Genomic DNA, 15,908 nt, shown 5'->3' with positions numbered 1-15,908 from the left:
GCAGCACACGGAAATGCCATTTACCTTCCTGCCGGAGCGGTACCTATTTATCTACTTGCACTTTGACGTGCTTTCGAACTGCTAGTTTGGCAGGAGCAGGGACCGAGCAACGGGAGCTCACCCCATCGCGGGGATTCAAACTGCCGACCTTCTGATCAGCAAGTCCTAGGCTCTGTGGTTTAACCCACAGCGCCACCCACTTCCCTTACAAGGAGCTTGTAATTGCACATAAAGTTTTCCCTCCCTTATCTGCACAACAGCCATGTGAAGTAAGTTAAGCTGAGTGTGGGTGATGATACCCAAATTCGAGCAGAGAGCTTCAAGGAGGGGGAGGGGAGATTTGAACCCAGGTTTCCATGAGCTGCTCTGGTTCACCAGAAGTGGCTCAGTCATGCTGGCCACATGACTCGGAAGCTGTCTGCAGACAAACACCAGCTCCCTCAGCCTATAGAGTGAGATGAGCACAGAACCCCCAGATTCGTCCACAACTGGACTTAATGGTCAGGGCTCCCTTTAGCTTTACCTTTACCTTTACCTCCCTTGATCCTAGTCCAAGCATTATGCTACTCTAACTTTGGAGTGAACATTGATAGTCTTTGAAACTGTGCTTTCCCCACTTCCATCCCAAACTATCATTATTACTGTTGTTGTTGTTGTTGTTGTTAAACATCCCAAATCCTGGTTTTAGCAGAACTCAGAGTGAGCATCCATTTTATAACAATTTTTTAAAAAGAAATCTGAACGTGATGGGAGCCAATTTGCTTCACTTTTCATTGGTTACAAAATGAAGAGCGAAGGGTAACAAATGGGGGTCTTATTTGTTGCCACATTTGAACCCATTCCTCATTCACTTGAGGGGCGGGGGTTATCTCTTCCATATCTGTCTCTTGGTGGCTGCCATTTTATTTCCCCCAGATGATGAAGATGACTTATTAAATTTCTGTACTGCCCTTCATCCAAAGATCACAGGGCAGTTTATAATACAAAAATGCATACCAAACAAAAACAATAACCTCCTGCCACACGGACACAGATGGTTTAATCAGCCAAAGGCCTGGCAAAAGAGGACTGCTTTTGCCTGGTGCCTAAAGATATGTACCAATGGTGCCAGCCAAGCTCCACACATTGCCAAAACAGCAGCTTGTGGTGGCCACCAAGGCAGCATCCAAAGCGAAAAGAAATAAAGAAACAGAAACAACAAATATGAGTACAGTGGTGCCCCGCAAGACGAACGCCTCGCAAGACGGAAAACCCGCTAGACGAAAGGGTTTTCTGTTTTGGAGGCGCTTTGCAAAATGAATTTCCCTATGGGCTTGCTTCGCAAGACGAAAATGTCTTGCGAGTTCCTGCGGGGTTTTTTCCCTTTCCCCCCCCTTTTACTAAGCTGCTAAACCGCTTATCCGCTAAGCCGCTAAAAGCCGCTAAACCGCTAATAGCGCTAATCCGCTAAGACGTCAGTGGGCTTGCTTCGCAAGATGAAAAAACCGCTAGACGAAGAGAATCGTGGAACGGATTCTTTTCGTCTTGCGAGGCACCACTGTAGTGGACCAATGTGATTTTCTCAAATAGTTTGGTTTTAAGGAGTGAATAACAAAACAAATCTAGTGAAGATTAAAAATCCTAGATAGAGCGGCCACTCAATTTCAGTTTACGGCAGAGCTGATTAGAGGAGCTGGTGATTCCAGGAACTGGTGGGCTGAATTGGTCATTTGGGTTTCAGGGAGACACTTACCATAGTGGTGATTCCTCTCCTCTCCTCTCTGACAACTGGAGCTTACCATTCCCTCCCCTCTGGTGTTTAAGACAGAAGCTGTGGTGACCAGGATAAGGTATCTGGACACCACCAAGTTTTCTACTCCCAAGATGCATCTGGAATGATTCATGCAGGTTGTGTAGCAAATGTGGTGCTCTCTAGCCTTTGCAGACCACCACTTCACAACATCCCTGACCATCAGGCATGCTGGCTGGAGCCGGTGGCAGTTGTTGTTCTACACATCTGGAGGAGACCATGTTGTCTGCCTCTGCTTTTCACTTACTCTTTGCTATATTATTTTACGCATCCTCTCTTCTACCAATTTAAAAGCCAGGATGGTACTTGTTCATTTTGGTTCCAACATATGCTGGAAATGCAATTATCATCCCAAAGCAGATTATCAATGTTAAGTTGTGGGTTGACATAGCAGACGACACAGCGATTTCTCCAAGTAGCTCTTTATTTTTGTAAGCTGGAATAGAACTGCCTGCAAACAGCTCAGCCGGCCTGCTTTTATAGGCAGCCGGCTGTCAACATTGTAACAACAACAGCCCCGAGTTCCCGCCTAAAATAACTGACGTGGACCTGAGGGAAAACTATCTACAGACCTGAGTGAAAACTATATACAGTATCCCCCTGCTGGCCCAGGGTGAAACTTCACTACATAACAATCAACAGTTCAAAATACGTTTCAGCAGGCTACCCTACTTGAAAATACGTTTCAGCAGACTACCCTACTTGTATGATGGCAGGCTATATGATGTCCTTGTGGGGTTTTCATTGCTTGCATTCATTGATAAGAGAGAAGATTCATCAGCGCTGCACTCCAATAAAATAAAATATATTTGCTTGGGATGGGGGAAAACCTTGAATTGTTATTGCAAAGGTTTTCAGGGCAGCTTTGGGATATTGAGGGCTACAGGATGTTCACCCCAGTCCTAGTGGAAGAAAATATATATAATACTAGGGGTATTCTCATTCGCTCTGCTTGTCACCCCCTAGTATTTTATATATTTTCTTCCAACAACAACAAGAAGAAGCAATAAGTTTCAGTCTTGCAAACTTTGCTCACACTGATCCCAGGTGAGGTTCTTAACTAAAACCTAGCTTCTCTGCTAAAGCAGTTTTTTTTTTAAAAAAAAAAAAACCCCACATGCTGCATCTTCTGCCCTCTGTTGCATGCTGGGAACTGCCTGCGTGTATCTCTGTGTTGCAAACACTCTCATTTACATATATACACACAGGCAAATACTCACATTACAGCTTCTCTGTTGAGTCACAGACCTGATATTCATGATCTAGTCACAAGGCCTAAGGTAAAGGTAAAGGTACCCCTGCCCGTACGGGCCAGTCTTGACAGACTCTGGGGTTGTGCGCCCATCTCACTTAAGAGGCCAGGGGCCAGCACTGTCCGGAGACACTTCCGGGTCACGTGGCCAGCGTGACATCGCTGCTCTGGCGAGCCAGAGCCACACACGGAAATGCTGTTTACCTTCCCGCTGGTAAGCGGTCCCTATTTATCTACTTGCACCCGGAGGTGCTTTGGAACTGCTAGGTTGGCAGGCGCTGGGACCGAGCAGCGGGAGCGCACCCTGCCGCAGGGATTCGAACCGCCGACCTTTCGATCGGCAAGTCCTAGGCGCTGAGGCTTTAACCCACAGCGCCACCTGCGTCCCGAGTCACAAGGCCTAGTCACAAGTTAATCTGCCACACCTATTTAATGTGCATTAAACTTATATCTTCCACACAGCCTTCCCCAGAAGGCCTTGGCAATGTCTCAGCCTTTTGTCCTCCTGCTCTGGAGGTGAACCATTTGGGCTCTGAGGTGGATTTCTGCAGGGCTGGCTTACATGTGTCGATTCAGTCTCCCCTGGTGGCTCCGAATGTCATCATAGTGTGACAATAAACCATTGCAAACATATGTAGAGAAATAGAATAACAAAATTATTTAGCAAGATTCAGTGAATAGGGAGTATCCCTGGCACTGTGCCAGTAGCCCAACACACAAAATATGAATGGACTTATTGGAAACACAGTACATTAGAAACAAAGGTTGGCATTGCATTAAATCAAGCATAGGGAACTTTGGGCCCTCCAGATGTTGTTGGACTCCAACTCCCATCATCACAGCCAACACAGCCAACGTTTATAGATGTTAGGAGTTGCAGACCCTCTGAATGTCCCTATTTTCCAGGGATGTCGCTGGAAAATGTTTAATGTTTTATTATGTTTTTTTATATGCTGGAAGCTGCCCAGAGTGCTGGGGCGACCCAGTAAGATGTGTGGGGTATAAATAGTGAAATTATCATTATGGAATGGGAACATATCAGAGAAATGTTGGAGGGTATGGAGTTGCAGTCAGACAACATCTGGAGGACCACAGATTCTTCCTCTCTGTTTGAAATAGTTTGGGTGTTAATCCTATACACATTTATTTTGGGGATAATAAAACTTATTTCTGAGCAAGCACGTATAGGATCAGGCATCTTTCTAAATTTGGAGATGGAAAACAGACCCATTGCTCATTACAGCTCTGTTTTCCCACATAACATTTTCAGTTTCTCAGAGCAGACGTGACAGACAAAACCAACTTAGCTCTGCATTATTTTTCTGTAAAATCGTTAGCCTTCTCTTTTTGTTTTGTTTTGCTGCATTTCTTTTCTTGTCTTTAAAGCATACCTGCTGTTGCCTGTTGTTTTTGGTGCCTCCAGAAGTCCCCCCCCCATCCAAAAATCACATATGTTGAAAATTTCCAGCATATGGTAGAAGAGGTGGCCAAGGCTCCAATCTGGTGGAATGCTCTGTCACAAGAGACTAGGGACCTGCGGGACCTGACATCTTTCCGCAGGGCCTGCAAGACAGAGTTGTTCCACCAGGCCTTTGGTCAGGGCGCAGCCTGACTCCCTCCTCTGGCAACCTGCACAGAATCTTGCTTAATCGATTGCCATTAATTTGATTTTAATTAATTTTTATAATGAAATATTTTTGAATGTGTGATTATTTGATTGTTTGATTATTTGATTATTGTTAGCCGCCCTGAGCCCGGCTTCGGCTGGGGAGGGCGGGATATAAATAAAATTTATTATTATTATTATTATTATTTCAGTTTTAAAAGCTGCTTGCCATGTGGCACAGTAAGATTCTGCTTGAGAAACAGTCTGAATCTCTTTTGAACTTAGGGAGCTGGGGTTCAGGGTTCAGTAGACCCCAGCCTGCTTGTGAGACTGGGTGAAGCCTTTTGGTGAGCTCCAGCCATAATCACATTGACAGTTTTGTTATCAAAATACAAAGAGTTCATTAAAAACACCCTATAAACTAGTAGAAACTGCAACCAGGAAAAGATTAATGTCTGTGTGCCAGGCTTAGGAAAAGGAGAGATAGCTTCTGGCCCTCTAGATTTTGCTGGATTCCAACTTCTGTCATAAAAACATAAGCATAGCCTTGCTGGATCAGACCAAGAATCTTACCAGGTGCTGATGGGAAGCTTGCAGGCAGAATAGGAAGCCCATAAGTCAACATAGCTGTCGACTTTACCTTTTTCTTGTGAGGAATCCTATTCGGAATAAGGGAATTTCCCTTAAAAAAAGGGAAACGTATGTAAGTCAATGGAAAGCCCACAAAGGTTTGATTACAGTTGGAATCCAACAACATATGAAGGCCCACAAGTGCCCCCACTCCTAGCTAAAACACTCCCTTGGAACCAAAGATTTCATCTTCCAATGGAAGGCGTGCTCCTCCATTGGAGAAAGCTCCTTCCATCAGAAGGAAACCTTTCGATCCAACCAGTTGGCTCCTCCTACCTATTTTGGGTCTTGAGCAGGGGTCGGCAAGGTTAACCTCTCCTGGGCCGGTTCACTCCAGTGGAGATCCCTCCATGGGCTGGATCGCGCCGACATCTGCAACTGCGCAGATGCAATTTTCTGATTTTGCGCAGACACAATTTCCAGCGCTGCAGAAGCGAGTCCCCGCACTGCACTGTGCCGGTTTAGCACAGCACGTGGGGACTCACCATGTGGGTGGCTCGGTTCAGGGGCAGCTCGTGGGCCGGTTAAATGTGGGCCGCTTGTGGGACATGGGCCTTAGGTTGTCGACCCCTGGTCTTGAGCTTCTGACTCCACTATCTCATGTCTATTGGATCCCAGCAACTGTCTCCTATGAAAGCTCTTTATAGGATATACTAATATTAAGAAAATAGCAGAAATGTTAACCTATTCTAAGAGTTGTGCCAAGTTTGGAATATATGTTTATTGCGGTTTGTTTTTTCATCCCTCCCCCTAAAAAAACAGGAAGTCATGTCTGTGGAAGAAGAAACTACTTCCTGTTACTGCCTCCTGGACCCATATGCCTGTCACATTCTTTTGGACTCTTTTGGAACTTATGCTCTCACTGGGGAGCCCCTCTCTGATTGTTCCGTTAAAGAACTGAAAGTTGCAGTCTTTGGCTGCATGTCTTGCAACTCACTAGATTACAGTTTAAGAGTGTATTGCATCGATAACACTCCCTGTGCATTTCAGGTAAGGCTGGAAAATCTCTTCAGATTTTTGTGAATGCTTCTTCATTGCTCAGATATTTTAGTTTTCAAAATTTTATACGTGCTTATGCAAAAAACTGATCATGGTATGAAACAGGGACTGAATCCAGGAGTAGAAAACCTGTGGCTTTCCAACTGGAACTCCAACTCCCATTTGCCCCATCTGCTTTGGCCAGTGGTCAAGGATGATGGCAGCTAGAGTCCAAGAACATCCAGCGGTCCAGAAGTGCCCCCATCCTTGACCTAAAATATCCTATACTGATCAGATTTTGACACAGCTCTACAACTTTTCTTTTCTTAGTGCCCTCCTGCCCCGCCCCGTCCTGCTCTATTTGGAATAGGGACTTTGACACCAGAGTTTTGATTTTATATAATAACTAAGGCTTGCAATCATGTGCCCAATTAGCTGGGAGTAATTCCCCACTGAATGCATGGGATTTATGATCTGAAGCTAAACATAAAAAAAAAAAAAAACTAAGATCATGGCCACTGCTCCCATCACCTCCTGGCAAATAGAAGGGGAAGAAATGGAGGCAGTGAGAAATTTTACTTTCTTGGGCTCCATGATCACTGCAGATGGTGACAGCAGCTGCGAAATTAAAAGACGCCTGCTTCTTGGGAGAAAAGCAATGACAAACCTAGACAGCATATTAAAAAGCAGAGACGTCACCTTGCCAACAAAGGTCCGTATAGTTAAAGCCATGGTTTTCCCAGTAGTGATGTATGGAAGTGAGAGATGGACCATAAAGAAGGCTGATCGCCGAAGAATTGATGCTTTTGAATTATGGTGATGGAGGAGACTCTTGAGAGTCCAATCGACTGCAAGAAGATCAAATCTCTCCATTCTTATGGAAATCAGCCCTGAGTAGTCCAGCAAGATCTAGAGGGGACCACCTTGGCTGCACCTGCCTATACTGTCCCTCTCTTTAAGGACTAGTGGCAGGTGGTACACAGTTATGTGCATTTCTTCACCAACATGTTTTAAACTAAAAAAGCAGACATCTTTTCCTGCTATTTTCCTGTACCAAGTCACCTTCCACAGAACTGCTTTTCTCCTTACCTGGCGTGAGCCTATCTTGAGCAGAGAAACCACCTGAAGTGAAAAGGTTAAGCATCATCTGCACACCTGCCAATCTGCTACTCCTGCAGCTGTTTTGTTTTTGAGAGAGAGAGAGAGAGAGAGAGAGAGAGAGAAATAATGTTTCCAACTGCACATTGGCCTTTTTTGCATATCATGCTAAGTCAAGCCATGGCTTAGAGCGAGCACACAGGCTCCTGGAGAGAAGACAGTGATTGCTTCGTTCCTCCCCAGTCATTTTGCTGCTGTGTTGTGCTGAGCAAAGCCTCCTTTAGGCATAGCATGTTGTCCAAACCCAGGCTCATGGTTTAACTCTCTCCAGACTAACCACTAAGCAGAACCCATGGTGAGTTCTATGATTTGTCTGGAAGAGCTGAACCAAGAGACCAGGTTCAGAAGATGACACAATAAGGGAGGGTGGGGGGAATTTCTCTCAGGTAATCTTCTGGGAACCACGTATGATTGGTGGGCAAGGCCAGAGGGAAAGTGGGCAGAGCAACAAATGCAAACTTCACCTTTGTACAGAAAACTGGCATCTTCACGCTCAGGGCTCGTCCACACCTCTGCTTGCCCAGTGCCTAAAAAATACAGATCAGAGTCGTTTTGCCTTTGCCCCACTGCATTCTTTAGCATGAAATTACAGCAAATGTCAATCCAGAGAAAACCTAATTGACATTTGCTCTGATTCAGCTCTGAAGATGGGGTTTTCTCAGGGGAAAGCAGTGGGACAGGCAGACGTGTGGTTGACCCTCAGACACCCCTCTCTATCCCCCACCCAGGCAAGAGTCCCAGGGCACATTCCAGCCAGGCAGAAATACTCAAGTGTGGCCAGTGTGGAGAGCCAGCGTGGTGTAGTGGTTAAGAGCGGTAGACTCATAATCTGGTGAACTGGGTCCGATTCCCCGCTCCTCCACATGCAGCTGCTGGGTGACCTTGGGCCAGTCACACTTCTTTGAAGTTTCTCAGCCCCACTCACCTCACAGAGTGTTTGTTGTGGGGGAGGAAGGGAAAGGAGAATGTTAGCCGCTTTGAGACTCCTTTGGGTAGTGATAAAGCGGGATATCAAATCCAAACTCTTCTCTTCTTCAAGGAAGATGCCAATGGGGCTGGTTAAGGGTGTGGCTTGAGGGGCAGAGGCTGGGAAGACTTCAGAGGACCAGATGGAGAGGCTTGGAGGGCCTGAAGTTCCCCACCCCTGTGCTAAGCCAAGCCATGCATTTGCTCAGTGTGGCATAGCAAAAATACTGGGGAGGAGTAAAGCGGCTGCAATCTCCTCTTCCAGACCCCATGCTAAACCACTGTTTGGATTAGAATGATGTGCAAACCACGCTATTATATGTAGTTTGGCCTTAGCTCAGGAATCTGTCCCAGCACCAGATCCCTTTGTTTATCCCCAGGTAGGTAGTGTTCCTAGGGATTGAAAAGCAGATGTAATTCCATCAAAGCAAAAGTGATGCAGTTCAGTGCACAGTTTTGTTTATTTAATTCAGGTGGTTTTCCAAGCTACTGCTTAAGACTCTACTGTATTATATCGGGGATAATGAGTTATGTGCATTTGGCAAGGCATCTGGTTGGAAAGGCTTGGAACAACCCATGTGCAAAATGAAAGAAACGGCTAAACAAAAGAATTCCCTATCTTGTGTTAGAAAAGAAAGAAGAAAAGAAGCCAGCAAGTATTTTCCATCCTGGCAAGGCCTGAAAAACATCCTCAAACAGCATAAGCCAAGGATCTAAGTGTCCGCTTCCAACAGACCCCTTATGAAAGAGGGGCTTTATGTTAAAGAATATAACATCACAATCTTGTGGGGCTAAGATGCCATTTTTGTAATGATCCACAGCCCCAGTTAGCAATGAGCCCACTAAATACTGAGACACTATCACAGAAGATAAACAACATGCCTGAAGTTTCATTAGCACAGTAAACTGGTGTTGCCACCTCAGGTGTTTAGCAGTAAAGGCTTGGCTGGAGTCCAAAGGGAAGGTGCAGAATGTCTCAATATATATATGCTTTAAAAAAAAAAAGTGTATGTTAGAAGGCTGAACTTTTGCTCTTCGTGACTTTTACCATCCAAGGCAGCCATCTAAAGACGGCTACAGAATATAAAATGCAGATCAAGTTTATGATCCACATTTTTTCACTTTCCTTTAGGGTTCTGGAAGAGTTGCAGAAATCTGAACCTGCTCATTTGAACCTTATATTGATATATGGGTTTGAATCCAACATTAGACTTTCTCAAAGTTAACCCACTGAAATTAATGGGCATGACTAACTTAATTAGACTAATATTTTAAAATGGATCTGCTCTGAGAAGAATCTAGTCTGGAGTGTATGTGTGCTGCATATACCCAATGCAAACTTGGAATCGTCTTCACAGAAGGAAACAAGTTGTAGTTTATAGAAGCTATGCAGTACATTCCATCCTGAATGATTAATCTTGTTGCAGTTTATGCCCAATGCAGCTTAAATCAAGCTGTTTTGTTTGCCTCTTTTTTATCTTCCTAAGCATGCCGTTACTGCTCCAGAATTGCTGTTACATTCAGGGAAATTATGTAGACAAGGAGCCATATTTTATTTTAATGATCCTGAACAAGATATTTTTTATAATTTAGATTTTGTTGCAAGGATCGAATAATATTTACCAAAATCTCCACTTAACAGTGGGGATTTTCTGTACACAACAGGCTACTGGGTATTTTATGAAGTGCTATTATTCTTATTAATCCACAGTGACTGGCTGGTACCTCCATGTAAACATAAACTCTCAATGCTTATCACTGAGAATACAAAAACTAAAAACCCCATAATATGATGCAAACTGAGTCAAAGGGGCACGAATATGGCCATTTTGAAACCACCTTCACTGGCAAGTTACCTCTTGTGTTCCATCTCACTGCATGGCTTATCACCTTCCATGCTTGGGTTCATAAAGGTAAAGGGACCCCTGACCATTAGGTCCAGTCATGGACAACTCTGGGGTTGCGGCGCTCATCTTGCTTTACTGGCCAAGAGAGCCGGCGGACAGCTTCTGGGTCATGTGGCCAGCATGACCTAAGCTGCTTCTGACGAAAACAGAGCAGCGCACGGAAATGCTGTTTACCTTCCCGCTGGAGCGGTACCTATTTATCTACTTGCACTTGATGTGCTTTTGAACTGCTAGGTTGGCAGGAGCAGGAACCGAGCAACGGAAGCTCAGCCCATCACAGGGATTCGAACCGCCGACCTTCTGATCAGCAAGTCCTAGGCTCTGTGGTTTAACCCACAGCACCACCCACGTCCCACTTAGGTTCATAGCTAAGAACAAAAGAAAAGCCATTGTGAATTTGACCATAGCTCCAGCCATAGCTCATATGTAGAGAATCTTGCACCCAGAAGGTCTCGGGTCCCATCTCCAGGCAGGGCTGGGATGGCCCAGTCTTAAACACTGGAGATCCACTGCCAGTCAGTGTAAACAGAACTGAACTAGATGGTCTGTCTGGGGGTGGATCACAGGAAAAGACACACAGGAAAGAAACCGCTATAAATAAGTCAGATATGAAATCGTTATAACAAAAGAAAAAAGAAACTATGGAAAACCGCAAAGATTTATTTATTTTTTGCTCTCCAGCGCCATCTGGCGTTGCATGTTTAGAACGCATTCAAAACACTGGGTTTTTTTTGTTTTGTTATTAATGTAGCTGTCTTTTGTATAAGGCAGCTTCCTATGTTCCTACCACCACCCCATACACTAAAACCATGTGGCTAAATATTTATACCTCTAACAAAATAAGATATCCTCAGAAATAAAATTGTTTCCTTCCCTGGTTGCGGATTAGTCTTCCCAAGGAAATCAAATTAAATCTGGAAAACGAATTGTTAAAACACAGTTAAGCCACCACCCAGGGGGTCTCATAACAGCTCACAGCGCCCTTAACAAACGGCAGCGCCCAGGATTCCTTGCAGGAAGCCACGGCTGTTTAAAGTGGTATGATACTGCTTTAAATGTATAATGCAGGTGAGGCGCAACTCCTCACTCCTTCCCCCACTCCCATAAATCAGCAGCCACAGTTTTCTGAAGAAGCAAGAGTTCTGAAATTGCAGGTGGCTCACTGTTTGTTTCTTTGTTTTCCCTTTCTCTGCTACAGGAAGTGATTTCAGATGAAAGACACCAAGGGGGGCAGTTGCTGGAAGAACCAAAGCTGTTGCATTTCAAAGGGAATACTTTCAGTCTTCAGATCTCTGTCCTTGATATCCCTCCTTTTCTCTGGAGAATCAAACCATTCACAGCATGTCAGGTATTTGTGTATCAAGGCTAGCGTTTGCCAATGCTTTTTTTTTTTTTTTTTAATTCCCAGGTATATCTGAAGCCCCAAGGCATTTCTTTGCAAGGTTAGGCACTTTTTCTAATACCGGGGATTTTATGAATAAATATATCGCTTTATGATTGGCGTTTTAGCTTTTGGTTGGCAAGCTATACAGTGGTACCTCGGGTTACAAATGCTTCAGGTTACAGACGCTTCAAGTTACAGACTCCGCTAAGCCAGAAATAGTACCTTGGGTTAAGAACTTTGCTTCAGGATGAGAACAGAAATCGCGCGGCGGCAGCAGGAGGCCCCATTAGCTAAAGTGGTGCTTCAGATTAAGAACAGTTTCAGGTTAAGAATAGACCTCCAGAACGAATTAAGTTCTTAACCCGAGGTACCATTGTATTCCCACAGCTGAGTCCAGTGCAATCCAAGTTATGAATAGCCAAATGCATAATTTCCCTTTCATCTCTTTGCTCCTGAAGCAAAGGCTTCAATATGAGATTCCTGCATTGCAAGGGGTTGGACTAGTTGACCCTCAGGGGCCCTTGCACCTCTCTAATTGTATGACTCTATGATGCTGGGGACGCAGGTGGCGCTGTGGGTTAAAGCCTCAGCGCCTAGGGCTTGCCGATCGAAAGGTCGGCGGTTCGAATCCCTGCGGCGGGGTGCGCTCCCGCTGCTCGGTCCCAGCGCCTGCCAACCTAGCAGTTCGAAAGCACCTCCGGGTGCAAGTAGATAAATAGGGACCGCTTACCAGCGGGAAGGTAAACGGCGTTTCCGTGTGCGGCTCTGGCTCGCCAGAGCAGCGATGTCACGCTGGCCACGTGACCCGGAAGTGTCTCCGGACAGCGCTGGCCCCTGGCCTCTTGAGTGAGATGGGCGCACAACCCCAGAGTCTGTCAAGACTGGCCCGTACGGGCAGGGGTACCTTTACCTTTACCTTTATGATGCTGGATTGTCCAATTTAATAGATATCCATTCTGGGTAGCCAAGCTCGTGTCCTTCCGTTGTTTGTTAGGCTACAACTCCCATCATGCCTATCTATTGGCTGTGCTGGCTGGGGCTGATGGGAGTTGGAGTTCAATTATATCTAGAAAGCTAACCTTGCTCTGGACTATAAATTACAGCTTTTATCTTTTGCGTTTATCTATGAGCAGTAAAGTCAGGCCACAGTTGCAAAACTCTCTCTCTCTCTCTCTCTCTCTCTCTCACACACACACACACACACACAAACACACACACACACACAGAGAAATTAAAATGAAAACAAAGCAAAATATCAGCAAGTATTTAAAATTATAATATATACAGTATGCCAAGTATTGAAACAAATTTTTAGAGTCACACGGGTGGCAGTGTAGTCTAAACCACTGAGCCTCTAGGGTTTGCTGTTTGGAAGTTCGGCAGTTTGAACCCCCGTGATGGGGTGAGCTCCCGTTGCTCTGTCCTAGCTATTGCCAACTTAGCAGTTCGGAAGCATGCCAGCACAAGTAGATAAATAGGTACCACTGCGGCGGGAAGGTAAACGATGTTTCCATGGGCTCTGGTTCCCATCACGGTCTTCCGTTGCACCAGAAGCGGTTTAGTCATGCAGGCCACATGACCTGGAAAGCTGTCTGTGAACAAACGTCGGCTCCCTCGGCCTGAAAGCGAGATGAGCACCGCAACCCCACAGTCGCCTTTGGCTGGACGTAACTACCGAGGGGTCCTTTATCTTTTGCCTTATTAGCCAATTCAAGCACAACTGAAATAATTCCCCATCTCTTGCAGCAGCCAGTATAGTTCTATACAGTAGCCTTTATCCCTGATTTCTGTTTGCATTCCTTTTCCGGTTCCTGTCTGGTGATCCTTGCAGATATAGCAGGTGACTAGTAGGTGGACATTTGTTATGCTTCTAGGTTCGTCTCTGACTTTTGCATGCAATAACTCCAATTAACAAACAGCACTATCATGAAATTATTATTATTATTATTATTATTATTATTATTATTATTATTATTATTATTTTCTACCCCGCCCTTCTGGCTGGGTTTCCCCAGCCCCTTTGGGCAGCTTTCAACAGAACATTAAAAACAGAATAAAGCTTCAAACATTAAAAACTTCCCTAAACAGGGTTGCCTTCAGATGTCTTCTAAAAGTCAGATAGTTGTTTATTTCCTTGACATCCGATGGGAGGGCATTCCACAGGGTGGGCGCCACTACAGAGAAGGCCCTCTGCCTGGTTCCCTGTAACCTCGCTTCTCGCAGTGAGGGAACCACCTGAAGCTAGACCTCGGAGCTGGACCTCAGTGTCTGGGCAGAACGATGGGGGTGGAGATGCTCTGTCAGGAATACTGGACTGAGGCTGTTTAGGGCTTTAAAGGTCAGAACCAACACTTTGAATTGTGCTTGGAAACACACTGGGAGCCAATGCAGATCTATCAGGACCGGTGTTATATAGTCTTGGCGGCCACTCCCAGTCACCAGTCTAGCTGCCGCATTCTGGATTAGTTGTAGTTTCTGGGTCACCTTCAAAGGTAGCCCCATGTAGAATGCATTGCAGTAGTCCAAGCAGGAGATAACTAAAGCATGCACCACTCTGGCGAGGCAGTCTTTGGGCAGGTAGGGTCTCAGCCTGTGTACCAGGTGGAGCTGGTAGACAGCTGCCCTGGACATAGAATTGACCTGCACCTCCATGGACAGCTGTGAGTCCAAAATGACACCTAGGCTGCGCACCTGGTCCTTCAGGGCACAATTACCCCATTCAGGACCAGGGAGTCCCCCACCCCTACCCACCCCCTGCCCCCCCAAAAAACAGTACTTCTGTTTTGTCAGGATTCAAGCTCAATCTGTTAGCTGCCATCCATCCTCCAAACACCTCCAGACACTCACACAGGACCTTCACCAGCTTCACTGGTTCCAATTTAAAAGAGAGGTAGCCTGTCTTTCTGTGGTCACATAAACTGCTGTCCAGTTGTCAATATTTGGCTAATATTTGACTTGCCGATCTTGCAACTGATCAAGTAGACGTAGGCCCAAACTGAATGTTTTGCAGATACACATGGCTTAGGGATACGTAAAAATGTCTTTCTGACATTATATGTTCTATTGTGGGAGTTAACATTTGGAGGGGGGCATTTTTCAGAATGTTCTTGGAGGGAAGATGAAATTCTCCCAACGGTTTTTGGAGACTTGTTCATTCTGGTAGATGAAGGAAGCGATGGGCTAAGGGAGAAGGGCTGGAAGCAGTAGGTGCCAAGCCCATTGCTTCCTTCAACAATAAAATAATAATAACAAAATTAGAATTGGATCCACAGTTTCATCCAAAATTCACAGATGGTGACACTGGTGAGGCTATTTTGCAGAATAATCTCCACAGGAGGACTGACATTTTCTGCCGGTTTGCAAGGAACTTGAAAAAGAATGCTTTTCCAAAAAAAAAGTAGTCAGGCAATTCATTCCTAAGAAATTTTGGCTCAGCCCTAGATAATCTTAAGTAGCATGGTACCAAAAGAAAAGGGAAGTGAAGACAAAAATAAGTAAATTGAGATACCAGCTAGTGATATTCTTCCTCAAACTGTTGCTCTCCAGATATTGCTCCATTATAGCTCCCATTATCCCTTGCCAGTTGGCTGTGATTGAGGGAGGCTGGCTTAATGAAATTGCACAGGACTGTATCTACACAGAGTAGACCTGTTGAAATTAATGAACCTAAGTTAAAGGTAAAGGTACCCCTGACCGTTCGGTCCCATCGCGGATGACTCTGGGGTTGCGTGCTCATCTCGCACTATAGGCGAGGGAGGCAGCCATGTGGCCAGCTTGACTAAGCCGCTTCTGGCGAACCAGAGCAGTGCACGGAAACGCCATTTACCTTCCTGCCGGAGCAGCACCTATTTATCTACTTGCACTTTGACGTGCTTTCAAACTGCTAGGTTGGCAGGAGCAGGGACCCAGCAACGGGAGCTCACTTCGTCGTGGGGATTCGAACCACTGACCTTCCACATCAGGATGTGCGTCTTTTGGTGCTGTGCTCCCTTGCAAGCCCGCTAAGGCTTTCCGACCCCAGCCCCCTGTCTCCTGTACTGGATGCAGTTCCCTCCGCAAGCATGGCATCTCCAGCTCTTCCTCCTCTTTCCCACTGTCGCCCTCCTCTTCTCCTTCTCCTCCCCCAGTGGAGAAGGGCATGTCAGGTGGAGGAATGTGGGATCTGAGCCCAGCCAGGGTGGCCTGGCCTGCACTGGCAGCAGTTCCCCCTTTTCCATCTCTAGGGGCTCTGGCTTCAC

At 45.6% G+C, this 15,908-nt stretch overlaps 1 protein-coding gene across 2 annotated transcripts in view; it reads left to right on the top strand.

Annotated features, from left to right (window-relative positions):
• The window catches only part of UNC5D (unc-5 netrin receptor D), a 408,173-nt gene that overhangs the window by 370,139 nt on the left and 22,126 nt on the right, over positions 1-15,908 (top strand). For both annotated transcript variants that reach the window (XM_079954964.1, XM_079954963.1), the window contains 2 exons: positions 6,040-6,267; positions 11,485-11,634. In XM_079954964.1, the coding sequence (XP_079811090.1) occupies positions 6,040-6,267; positions 11,485-11,634 (378 nt within the window). The remainder of the gene's footprint in view (positions 1-6,039; positions 6,268-11,484; positions 11,635-15,908) is intronic.

Source organism: Podarcis cretensis (genome assembly GCF_951804945.1).
Source record: "Podarcis cretensis genome assembly, chromosome: 15".
NCBI classification, from domain to species: Eukaryota; Metazoa; Chordata; class Lepidosauria; order Squamata; family Lacertidae; genus Podarcis; species Podarcis cretensis.
The sequence above is the reverse complement of the archived record's forward strand: the minus strand, read 5'-3'. Positions and strand labels throughout refer to the sequence as shown.